Below are 10,410 nucleotides of genomic sequence, written 5' to 3'. Positions count from 1 at the left end.
TCACGGGTGGGGCACAGCCGGGGGGGGGGCAGCGAGGATGGCCAAGGGGGGATGCCCACGCTTGTGCACGATGGAGGAGGCCACGGTGGAGTGAAGGGGGCAGTAGGACACCCAGCCCCAACCGGAGGGGCTGCTCGTGCCCCCCCAGCACCCTCCGCCCCGGCTCCCCCCACCCACCCACTCAGAACAGCCACACGGCCCCGGGGGCAGCCCAGCGGGTTTATTAGCCGGGGTGGGGATGTACAGAGCGGCCGTGCCAGCCCGCGGCGCTGGGCACCCCGGCACAGCCAGGGCTTGGCACAGAAGCAGGGCTGGGGGGGGGCAAAGGCTGGTGGCTGCAGGCGCCCCATGGCAGGATCCGTCCCCCCAGGGACCGTGCCAGTGTCCCGCCGGTGGCAGGGACGGGAGGGGATGGTGGGGACGGCAGGCGCCCCGCCATGCTGCCGGTCCTCGCCTCCCCCTGGTCCGTAAGGTATATAAATATAGAGGCTGTTTGTATCCGTCCTATGTATATATGTACAGCTGGGTGCCAGCGGGGTCTGCGCTGGGGCAGCCGGCACCCCCGTGCCAGGCCCCTCACTTGTGCCAGGAGTCGCCGTAGAGGGAGCGGGCCTTGGCGGCGCGGCACGGCGCGGCGTTGAGGACGGCCACGCTGCGGCGGCTGGAGCAGATGACGTCGGTGACGAAGCCGGCGCAGTCGCTGCAGACGTCGCGCAGGACGGAGCCCTGGGCGTAGATGTGGGGGAACTCCTCTTCCACCCGGCGCCAGCACGTGCCCGGGAGCGAGCTGCCGGCACAGGGCACCCCTGTCAGCCCCGGCCCGAGGTGGAGGAGGAGCGGGGAGGAAGGCTGAGGGCTGTGGGACTCACTGGAAGGTCTCTCTCCTCCGCAGCGGCAGGGCTTTGGCCAGCAGCGAGCCTGGGAGGCTCTCAAAGCCCAGCGCGTAGACAGGGATATGAGCCAGCTTCTTGGAAGGCATCTTCATCTGCCGGGTGTGTGGGCATCAGGCGGGATGGGGACAGGGACAGGGACAGGGACGGGGACAGGACAGGGACAGGGAGAGGGCAGGACAGGGACAGGGACAGGGCAGGACAGGGACAGGGCAGGACAGGGACAGGGACGCAGTGGTTCCCTTACCTTCAGGCTGCAGGAGCTGCAGACAGACCTGGGGACACAGAGGCTGGTGAGCAGGGCCACCACGGGCACCCTCCCGCCACCCTCCCAGCCCCGTGGCGCGGCATGGCACGGCGCGGCGCTCACCGCTTGCAGAAGAGGCACGCGGCGGGCCAGGAGAAGAGGGGGAACTTGGCCCTGCAGCAGCAGCAGACCTGCGGGCAGAGCGGGGTGAGAGCCGGGGGCCGGGCGGGCAGCGCTCAGCCCCTCCGGCCCCGGTGCCCACCTTGCCCCTCCGCAGGCTGCTGTACAGCTCCTTGCTCTGCAGGAACTTCTCCATCTCCGCCTTCACCAGCACCCGGCGCACGTTGATCATCTCCTCCACGGTGAGGGCCAGGCTCTCCACGGGGTGGTTGAATTCCTGCTGGCGACGAGGGGTCATCAGCGTGGTCTGCCATAGAGCCGTGGCACAGGGCACGGCCCGAAGCATCCCTGTGCCCTGGGCAGAGCCTCGTGGCATGGGCACGGCACCCTGGCACAGGCAAAACATCCCCAACACAGGCAGAGCATCCCGGCACGGGCAGAGCATCTCCAGCACGGTCAGAGTGTCTCTGGCACGGGCAGAGCATCCTGGCACGGGCACAGGGCACACAGCACGACGTGCCTCATGTCCCCCATCCCATGCAGAGGGACCAGGGAAGCCACGGGCACCCCCTGGCCACCTTGTGCCCTCGTGCCAGGCTGTCGTGTGCCCATGGCTGTGCTCACACAGTGTCCCCAGCCCCGGTGTCCCCAGCCCAGCCTGGCCCCGCCGCTGGCACTCACCAGCCAGAGGTGCTTGGAGCTGGTGCCAGGGGCAGCACCAGATCCATCCTCCGGCCTCTCCTCCACAGCGCCGAGGGCAGCCCGGGGTGGTACTGAGCCGGCCGGCAGCGGGTGGCAGCTGGCGGGGACGGAGCCTGCGGGGAGCGACGGGGAGGCCATGGCAAGGCCACGCTGCCCGGTGCCACCTCTGGCCACAGCCACCCTGGGGACGGGGGGACGGGGGTGGCGCGGGGCTGGGGAGCTCCGGCGGGTACCTGAGCGGGGCCGGGGCTCAGGCTGCAGCGGCTCCGGCTCCGGGGGCGCAGCCTGGCCGCCCCCCAGCTGGCTCTGCAGCTGCGCCAGGTCCTGCTCCGAGAAGGAGCGGTCCCGCTTCAGCGGCACCTCCGTGCCCGGAGAATCCTCCTCCTGCGAGGCCGTGGGGACCGTGTCACCCCGGGGACATCCCATGTGTCCCCGGGGACATCCCGTGTCCCCTCTGCCCTCCCCTCCCCTCTCTCGCCTCAGAGATGTTCATCTCCTCCATCTCGGCCAAGGTGGGCGCCTTGAGCAGGACGCGGGGCCGGGGCCGTGCCGGCGCGGCGCTCGCCGGGGAGCGGGAGAGCTCGAGGCAGGAGCTGGAGGCCAGGCGGCCCGAGCAGGCGTGGGGGATGCAGGGCAGGGAGCTGTACCCTGCGGACGGGGACGGGGGTAGGTCCTGGCACCATGGGGGCCTGCCCCGGTGCCGGGCACGTCACTGGCAGCTCAGCGGGGAGGGGACGCTGGCACCTTTCTGGCCGCGGTACGGCGTCTCCACGGGCCGAAGTTTCCTCTCCTGCCTGATCTCCTCCAGGATCTTCTCGTGGAGTGTCCTCTGCTTCTGGGGTAGGGGCCGCAGCCGCCGCTCCGATGCCTGCAGGACACACGGACGGGACCTCAGACGGCAGCTGCAGCTTGGGGCCACCCACCCTCGGGGTGCCCAGCCAGGAGGGGACGGCACCCATGGGGCCTGCCAAGCCCCGGCTGGGCACTGCTGTGCCATGGAGGGGTCCCGGTGCCTGCACCCACCTGCTTCAGGGGGGGCCGGGAGCGGATGAAGTCAAGGATGAGCTCGTGGGCGTCCTTCTTCACGCGGGGGGGGATGTCCCCATCCACCTGGGAGAGGGCAGAGGGGCCGCAGCGGCGTCAGTGCCAGCGCTGATGGGTGGCAGGGCGGGGGGACGGCGTGGGGGCTCACCATGACCTTGCGGAGTTTGTAGTTGCGGGCGCGGATGTCCTGCATGAGCATCTCGAAGGGCGTGAGCTGGTACTCGGTGGGCAGCGGGTTGAACTGCTTCTCCTGCACCTTCTTCAGCTTCACGCCGTGCCGCAGCTCCCGCATCAGCTGCACCCACAGCCGGGCCTGGCAGGGGGGGACGGGGGACACGGCGTCACCCCCGCACGGCCCCGGCACAGCCCCCGCGCCCGCCCGCGCCGCCGTACCCAGTCGGTGTTGCGCAGGCTGCCCAGCTCCGCCGCCGGCCGCTCCTCCGCCTCCTCGTCCTCCTTCAGCTTCTGCAGCATCTGCCGCGGCACGATGCGCTGTCACCGGCAGCACCGGGGGGCTGGCCGGGACCGTGCCGTGGGGGCTGCAGCACCGATGGGCACCCCCAAAGCATCCCCATCCCCACTATGAGCCCAGTGCAGGCGGGATCCAGCAGTGCCATGGCGCAGGACCCAGCGGTGCCACGGCGTAGCGCCCTGGGAGAGGCTGCGTGGCCGAACGCCGGAGCCAGCACTCACCTCCTTGGCATCACGGATCTTGGCGAGGAAGGCTTTCAGCTCCACGGTCTCGGCGAAGAGCGCCCGGCAGACGGCCTGGTAGTGTGCCTGGGCGCCGGCGGGGTCGGCCAGGCGGACGGCGCAGCACCGCATGGCCTGCCCGAAGGTGCGCACGGCGCGCGGCGGCCCCTCGCCCCCCTCCTCCTCCTCCTCCTGCCCCCCGTAGCCCTCGTCGGCCGTGCCGCAGCCGCTGTCCTCCGAGTCGCTGTTGGTCATCAGGTCGATGAGCTGCTCCAGGCGCGGGCTCAGCTCCCGCTCCTCGTTCTCGTCCAGCCCCCAGTCCAGCGCCCGGTAAATGGCGAAGCCCAATGACTGCACCATCTGTGGGGAGATGGCACCGGCTGCGCCCCGGCCGGACCCCGGCACCGCCGGCACCAGCTGCCCCCCTACACCCCCCAGCCTTCGGGGCTGGGGCTGGTCCCCCCCTCTGCGCCCCAGGACCCCGGCACCGCAGGGTGAGGGGGGCAGGCGGCAGTGCCCACCCAAGGACCCTGCACCCGGGCCGTGTCACCAGGAGCTGCAGCGTCCGGCCCCCACGTACCTGGGCTTCGGCGGAGGGCGTCAGCAGCGGGGGCAGCTCTGGGGGGAGGAGGGCAGAGTCACCGCTGGCACCCGCAGCCCCGCACTGAGCATCCCCCCATCCCACACCCCTGGGATGCTGCACCCACCCGGCCCCGGCTGTGGGGCACCCAGCGGGGCCACCCTGAGCCAGTCCCATCCCCAGCAGCCCCTACCCCAAGCCAGGACGCCCGTCGCCAGCCAGTCCCATCCTGAGCCAGTCCCAGGACACAGCTCCATGGGACAGTGGGGACCAGACCTGCTGTTTCACCTCGGCATCGGGCAGTGCCAGCTGTGAGACGGTGGCACATCGGGGCGGCAACATCACCCCTTTACCCCTCACTCCTGGGGCTGGAGGAAGCTGAGAGCTCTGCACCCACGGGGAAATGCCCCCTGCACCCCTCTGGGCTGTGGGCACTGGCAGCGTGGGCACCGGCAGGGTGGGCACCGGTAGCGTGGGCACTGGCAAGCAGGGGTGCTGAGCCCGGCTGGTCCCAGCAGCTCCCCGCAGCCGTTGGGGACAGCAGAGGAGGGACTTCCCAGGGGACGGGGAAGTGGAGAGGTGCAGGTGGACGCTGCCAGATTGCCCAGCCCGGATCTGGCCCCGTGCCCAGATGGAGCTGCCAGGCCGTGTGCCAGGCCGGTGCCACCACCTGCAGCAGGGCTGGGAAGCACCCAGAGCCCTTCCAGCTCTGGGCCTTGCAGTGAAGGGCTCAGATTCATCCCTGGGGAGATGGCTACGGCTGGCACGGGAGGGACTCGGAGCAGGAGGTGGCACAGTGGCACTGGCTCTGGCACAGAGGCAGTGGTGGCTCTGGGAAGGGCGTGGGGCCATTGCCATGTGCGACCAGTGGAGCTGGTGTGACCACACCGTGCCCAGCCGTGGGCACGTGCCACATCGGTGCGTGGAGGGCAGCGAGGACACGCAGTGACACCGCAGCGTCCCTGTCCGGTTGTGAGCCCCCAGAAGACCCCACTGCCCCGACAGCACCAAGCACCGGGTGCCGTCCCCGGGCGCGCTGGCATCCCCACGGGGTGACGCAGGTGAAGCCATTTGCCGTGCCCTGTCATTAGGCGCAGGGTGCTCCACACCGCCCTGAGCCACCACCCGGCACCGCGGCTGGCAGCCGGCCGAGCCCCACGACAGCCCGGCCCCGTGCCCGGCCCTGCCCGCAGCGGCAGCCGCCCGCTGAGGGGACGCGGCCCCGGGGCCGAAGGTCAGGGACGGTGCGGCCCGAAGTGCCACTCCCCAGGGCTGGGCTGGGGTCCTGTGGTGACACACCGGGCTGGGGTCCTTCTGTGACACACCGGGCTGCGGCCGGGGTCCCCCGCGGGGGCCGAGTGTGCAGGCGTGTGCCCGTGTGTGTGCCAGCGTGTCCCCGTGTCTGTCTGTCTGTCCCTGCCATGTGTCCTGCCCATCCACACAGGCTCAGTGTCCCGCAGCCCCACGGTGGGTCCCGGCCCGGTGAGCCCCGCACCCATGGGCACCCCACAGCCCCCCACACCCCGGGTCCAGCCTCACCGGATCGCCCGGCCAGGCCCTGCCAGTGCCGGTGCCGGTGCCACACCAGCCCTGCACTCCCGAGTCACCGGCCACCACCTGCGCTGGTACCCGCAGTGCCAGCGATGGTCCCGGCGGTGCCAGTGCCGATGCCGATGCCGGTCCCCCTTGCCAGGGCCGGGGGGGTTCGCCCCCGTCCCTGCCGGTGCCGCCTTACTGCCGCCCGGTGCCAGCCTTCTCGCCCAGTCTCTCCAATGCCGCACCCCCGCAGCCGGTGCCCCCAGTGCCGCACCGGTGCCCTGCTGCCGGTGCCGCCAGTGCCTGCCCCCCCCACCTTGCCGGTGCCGCTTCCCCTGCTGCCGGTCCCGGTCCTTCTCCACCGGTGCCGGTCCCTCCCGCCGGGGCCGCTGCGGGTGCCCCCCCCCCGCTACTGCCGATATCCCCCATCCCTCCGCCACCCCGGGCGGGCGGCGCGGTGCAGCACCCCCTGCCGGTGCCGGTGAGCCCCGGTGCCGGTAATTCCCGGTGCCGGCGCTCCCCACCCCCGCGCGGGCGCTGTCTCCCCGCGGCGTCGCAGCCATCACTTACCGGGCGGCGGCGCGGGGAGGACGACGGTGCCGTCTCCGCGGAGGCGGATGTCGGCGGTGCGGAGCGGGGCGGCGGCGGGGGCGGCGGCGGCGGCGGCGGCGCGGCAGCCCTGGAAGCAGAGCGCCCACGCCTGCTCCTCGTTCAGCGGCTGCTCGTAGCACTTCAGCACCTCCTCGAGGGACAGCTCCCGCGCGGCCCCGCCGCCCGCCCGCGCCATCGCCCCATCCCCGCCGCCGCCGCCGCCGCCGCCGCCGCCGCACGGGCGGGCGGGGCCCCGGAGGGGCGGGGGGGAGCGGAACAGAGCGGAGCGGCTGGCGGAGGAACGGACCGCCCCCGCCTCCGCGGCCCGGCCCCGCCTGCGCCACCGCCCGCCGCCGCCGCCGGGGGCGCACACCGGGAGGGCGGCGCGACGGAGGCGGCGGCGCCCGGGGGGGGCACGGCGCGGGTCGGTACGGTATGGTACGGCTTGTCACTGTACGGTTCGGCACGGTACGGCACGGCTTGTCACGGTACGGCATGGCTTGTTACGGTACGGCATGGCTTGTTACGGTACGGCACGGCTTGTCACGGTATGGTACGGCTGGGCTCGGCACGGCTCGGCTTGTCACGTTACGTGACGGTACAGTACGGCACGGCTTGTCACTGTACAGCTCGGCACGGCACGGTTCGTCATGGTATGGCACGGCACGGCTTGTCATGGTATGGTACAGCACGGCTCGTCATGGTACGGTACAGCTCGGCTCTGTACGGCCCGGCTGAGCCCAGCCCGGCACAGCTCGGTACGGTACGGTGCGGCACGGTGCAGCATGGCACGGCATGGCACAGCTCGGCACAGCCCGCCCAGGCTGGCAGGATGAAGGATCAGGGCGCGGGGTGCAGGGTGCAGGGCACACAGCTGGGCGCAGGGCGCGGGTGACGGGGTGCAGGAGGGGCTGGGTGCGGGGTGCAGGGCGCTGCTGGGGGACACCCCCCACCGGGGACGTGGCTGTGGCTCCTGCCCCCTGCGAGGTGGCCCTGGCCCATGGCTCGGCCCCAGCCCAGTGGCAGGAAGCGCCTGGCTCCCGGGTGGCCATCCCACGGAACCCACGTGCCACGCGTGGGGCGGGCAGGTGTAGGGACACGATGGCCTCAGGGCCGGGGGACATCGGGGCACACAGGGCCACGAGCTCCCGGCTGCCTGCGAGGGCAGGGACCCTTCCCTGGGAACCCCTGCGGGGGCTGCGGGGCAGTGGGGAAGGGAGGGAGCCCTGGGGGGCTCGGCTTGGCCGGGCTGGGGAGTCGGTGGAGGGAAGGGGCCAGGCAGGGACGGTGGCACTCCCTGGGAGGGACAGAGAAGAGCTCAGGAGGCCGCGGCAGGGTGTGGGCACAGCGAGGAGGGGCAGAAGCCAGCGGAAGGTGCTGGGATGAGGAGCTGGTCTCTAGGGAGATGATGTCCCATGGGAACACGGTGTGGGGGGACGAAGTCCCACAGCCGCCAGGAAAGGATGGTGTGGCACAGGGCTGACAGCGGGCTCGTGCCCGGGCACCAGCAGGTCCCCCTGGACCCGTGGGGCAGGGAGGATGGTGCCTCCAGAAACACAGCCCAGGCAGAGCAGAGAGGACAGCCGGCGCGCTGTGAAAGGTCAGCTGGAGCAAACTACAGCTCTTGGCATGATGAGCTTCCCATTCCCATGATGGAAGGAGCATAAACCCTCGTCTCAGCTCCATAAACCCTTGTCTCAGCTCCATTAACCCATGAGCATAAATTGGGGCCGATCCCGGAGCCGTGCTGGCAGGGTTGGGAGAGGGATGGAGCCAGCACGCTGGTATGTGGATGCTCGTCCAGCCCACACAGCCAAAGAGCTGCCCCGGGGCTGGACACCTCTGGCAAAGAGTCTGGGACGGTGCCAGCAGGACCATGGAAGAGAAATGCCCTCCAGTGCCCGTCCCAGAGAACCTGAGCGGTGTCAGCTCCGTCTTCGGGGAGGGAAAGGGGAGAACAGAGCTGGACGGCTGGGAGCGCAGCCCTGCGCGGTGCCCCGGGGTTTGGGCAGGGGGAGGACGGACACAGACACCCCAACGTGTCGGTGCACCTCTGGGGTTACCCAAACGCACCGTCACCGGGGCAGGAGCACGTTGCAGGGGGTCGTTACAGTGCCCGCCTCAGCCCCATCCGGACCCGCACGTCGCAGGAGAGCCGCACGGCTCCGGCCCCCCCGGAGCAGCTCTTGGCTGCGACGCTGACGTCTGGCTCTGCCTTCCCGCACCAGCAAGCGAGATTTGAAGGCAACATTTACCCTCTAATCAGCCGGCTTCGGAGCCTGCTTAGGAAGTGACTTTAGAGGGTCCGTGCCGGGCCGAGGTGGCTGCTGGCACACACCTGCCAGCGCCTCCGGACACAGCCAGGGCGGCACCGCCGGGGCCAGGAGCGGGGAGGACGCGCGGCGTTTGAAGGCGGCGATAACCCAACCTGCAGGATTAATGCATTTGAATTATAAAGCACGAAGCCCTTTGCTTTGGGTAGAACTGTAATTAATGTGAAATCAAGATGTAATTAAAAGCTGCTACCGTCTTGGAAAAAATCAGAAGCCAAGTGTGTCTGTGCATAGGGGGAATATAATTAAAAACGAAAGAAATGGGGGGAAAAAAATGAACAGGTTGGGGAATGGCTGCAGAGCACTACGGGAGGGTTAGATCGCCCAGCTCCTGCCCGCCTTGGCATTGAAGGAGGACAAGATGCCCGTGAGACGGCCGCGGAGCCAGGACGGAGGGCAGAGCCCTTCCCCGGCAGCCTGCACCGGGGTTTCATCTGTCACGTGCCAAAAATTTCCTTAAGAAGCCACCGGAGCCGGCGGTGAGCGCACGGGGCACCCGTGGGGTTGGGTGCTCCTGTCCCACCTCCCTGAGAAGCTGCAATAAGCGGGGGGCCAGGAAAGGAGGGAGCGTTTCACAGGGCAGCTTGCTCACGTCACGCGCTGCGTGCTGGCTTCAGACGTGGCCCGAGTGCGAGGGGCTTCCCGGTGTCACCACGCCGAGCTCCTGGCTGCACCTCCCTGCAGGGTTTCTCATCAGTTTGGCCATCACGGTGATGGTTTCCCCTGGTTTTTCTTGCCTTGCTGCGGGAGGAGAGCAAGGCGCTGCAAAGGCTCGGGGGCTGGAGAGGCAGAGAGGGAATCAGAGCGTTTATATCTCCATTTCCTTTCCAGTCTTCTTCATTAATATTTTAATTAAAAGCAATTCTCCGAGCAGACTGCAAGAACTCGGCGTGCTGCACAGATAATGCAGCGAAGGATTAAATATAGCGAGCCAGAAAAGCCACGCGGCCGCAGAGACCTGCCGGCAGCACCGGTAACAGGGACACTCGCTGTCCCGCTGCCAGCCGTGGGCGATGGCGTCCCTGCCCGCAGCGTGGCACCGCACCAACGCACCAACGGGACACGGGAGGGAGCCAGGGACACTCGGGGAGGACAGGGGTCATCCCAGTGGCCCTGAGCCCCCACGTTCCTGGGATGTGTCCCAGCGGCTGGAGCTCAGCTCAGCCCCCCGGGCTCAGCTCCCGCAGCCGTCACCGTGTCCTCCGGTCCCCTGCCTAGGTTGTCCCCACCATCTGCGGGGTTGCTGTGGGAGAGGTTTGGGTTTGCTTTGCCAGCTCGGGGCTCCCCTGACTCCCCAGCCAGCACCGGAGCTCACAGAGGGGGCAAATCTGCCCCTCTTTGATGTGCCCCTCCAAAACCTGGGGCTGCCACAAGCTCAACGATGGCTTTGAGGCTTAAAAGCGATTTAGAAAGGTGATTCTGGAAAGGGTTTCACTCGCTGTCTCCGAGCCGAGGTTCGGTGCAGCCTCCCTGGCAAAGTGGCAGGCCGGCTCCAGGAGCCCATCGCACCAGAGCCGGAGCCTCGCCTGCTGCCGGTGCTGTCGGGAAGGGTTTTCTCCGGCTCTCAGCAAGTGCTGCTGACTCACCCCCTCTGCAATAAACCATCCCCCGGCCAATTCCAGCACAGCCTTTCCAACGTCTGCAAACAGCAGCCAGCCTGCCTGATGGTGCATA

The 10,410-nt window shown here is 69.5% G+C and overlaps 1 protein-coding gene across 1 annotated transcript; it reads right to left on the bottom strand.

Moving 5' to 3' along the window:
• Nucleotides 1-520: 520 nt before the first annotated feature.
• Nucleotides 521-6,599, bottom strand: SPIRE2 (spire type actin nucleation factor 2). The gene is made up of 15 exons (XM_068411453.1): nt 6,383-6,599; nt 4,277-4,314; nt 3,697-4,056; nt 3,397-3,477; nt 3,152-3,316; nt 2,983-3,069; nt 2,704-2,827; nt 2,438-2,607; nt 2,193-2,343; nt 1,939-2,072; nt 1,400-1,534; nt 1,261-1,328; nt 1,138-1,165; nt 870-985; nt 521-787 (listed from the first exon to the last, which is right to left on the bottom strand). Exons 1-15 carry the CDS (start codon nt 6,597-6,599, stop codon nt 577-579), a joined length of 2,085 nt encoding a protein of 694 aa, XP_068267554.1. The 3' UTR covers nt 521-576.
• Between the last annotated feature and the right edge of the window lie 3,811 nt (nt 6,600-10,410).

Source organism: Nyctibius grandis, chromosome 12, assembly GCF_013368605.1.
Source record: "Nyctibius grandis isolate bNycGra1 chromosome 12, bNycGra1.pri, whole genome shotgun sequence".
Taxonomy (NCBI): domain Eukaryota; kingdom Metazoa; phylum Chordata; class Aves; order Nyctibiiformes; family Nyctibiidae; genus Nyctibius; species Nyctibius grandis.
The sequence above is the reverse complement of the archived record's forward strand: the minus strand, read 5'-3'. Positions and strand labels throughout refer to the sequence as shown.

Bases quoted from the DNA above. Each gene is read 5' to 3' on its own strand.
- SPIRE2 (XM_068411453.1), bottom strand. From the start codon at position 6,599: ATGGCGCGGGCGGGCGGCGGGGCCGCGCGGGAGCTGTCCCTCGAGGAG. The intron at 4,057-4,276 runs GTACGTGGGGGC...ATCTCCCCACAG, and splicing joins CGCCCTCCGCCGAAGCCCAG to ATGGTGCAGTCATTGGGCTT. The intron at 1,166-1,260 runs GTGAGCGCCGCG...CTGTGTCCCCAG, and splicing joins GCGTGCCTCTTCTGCAAGCG to GTCTGTCTGCAGCTCCTGCA.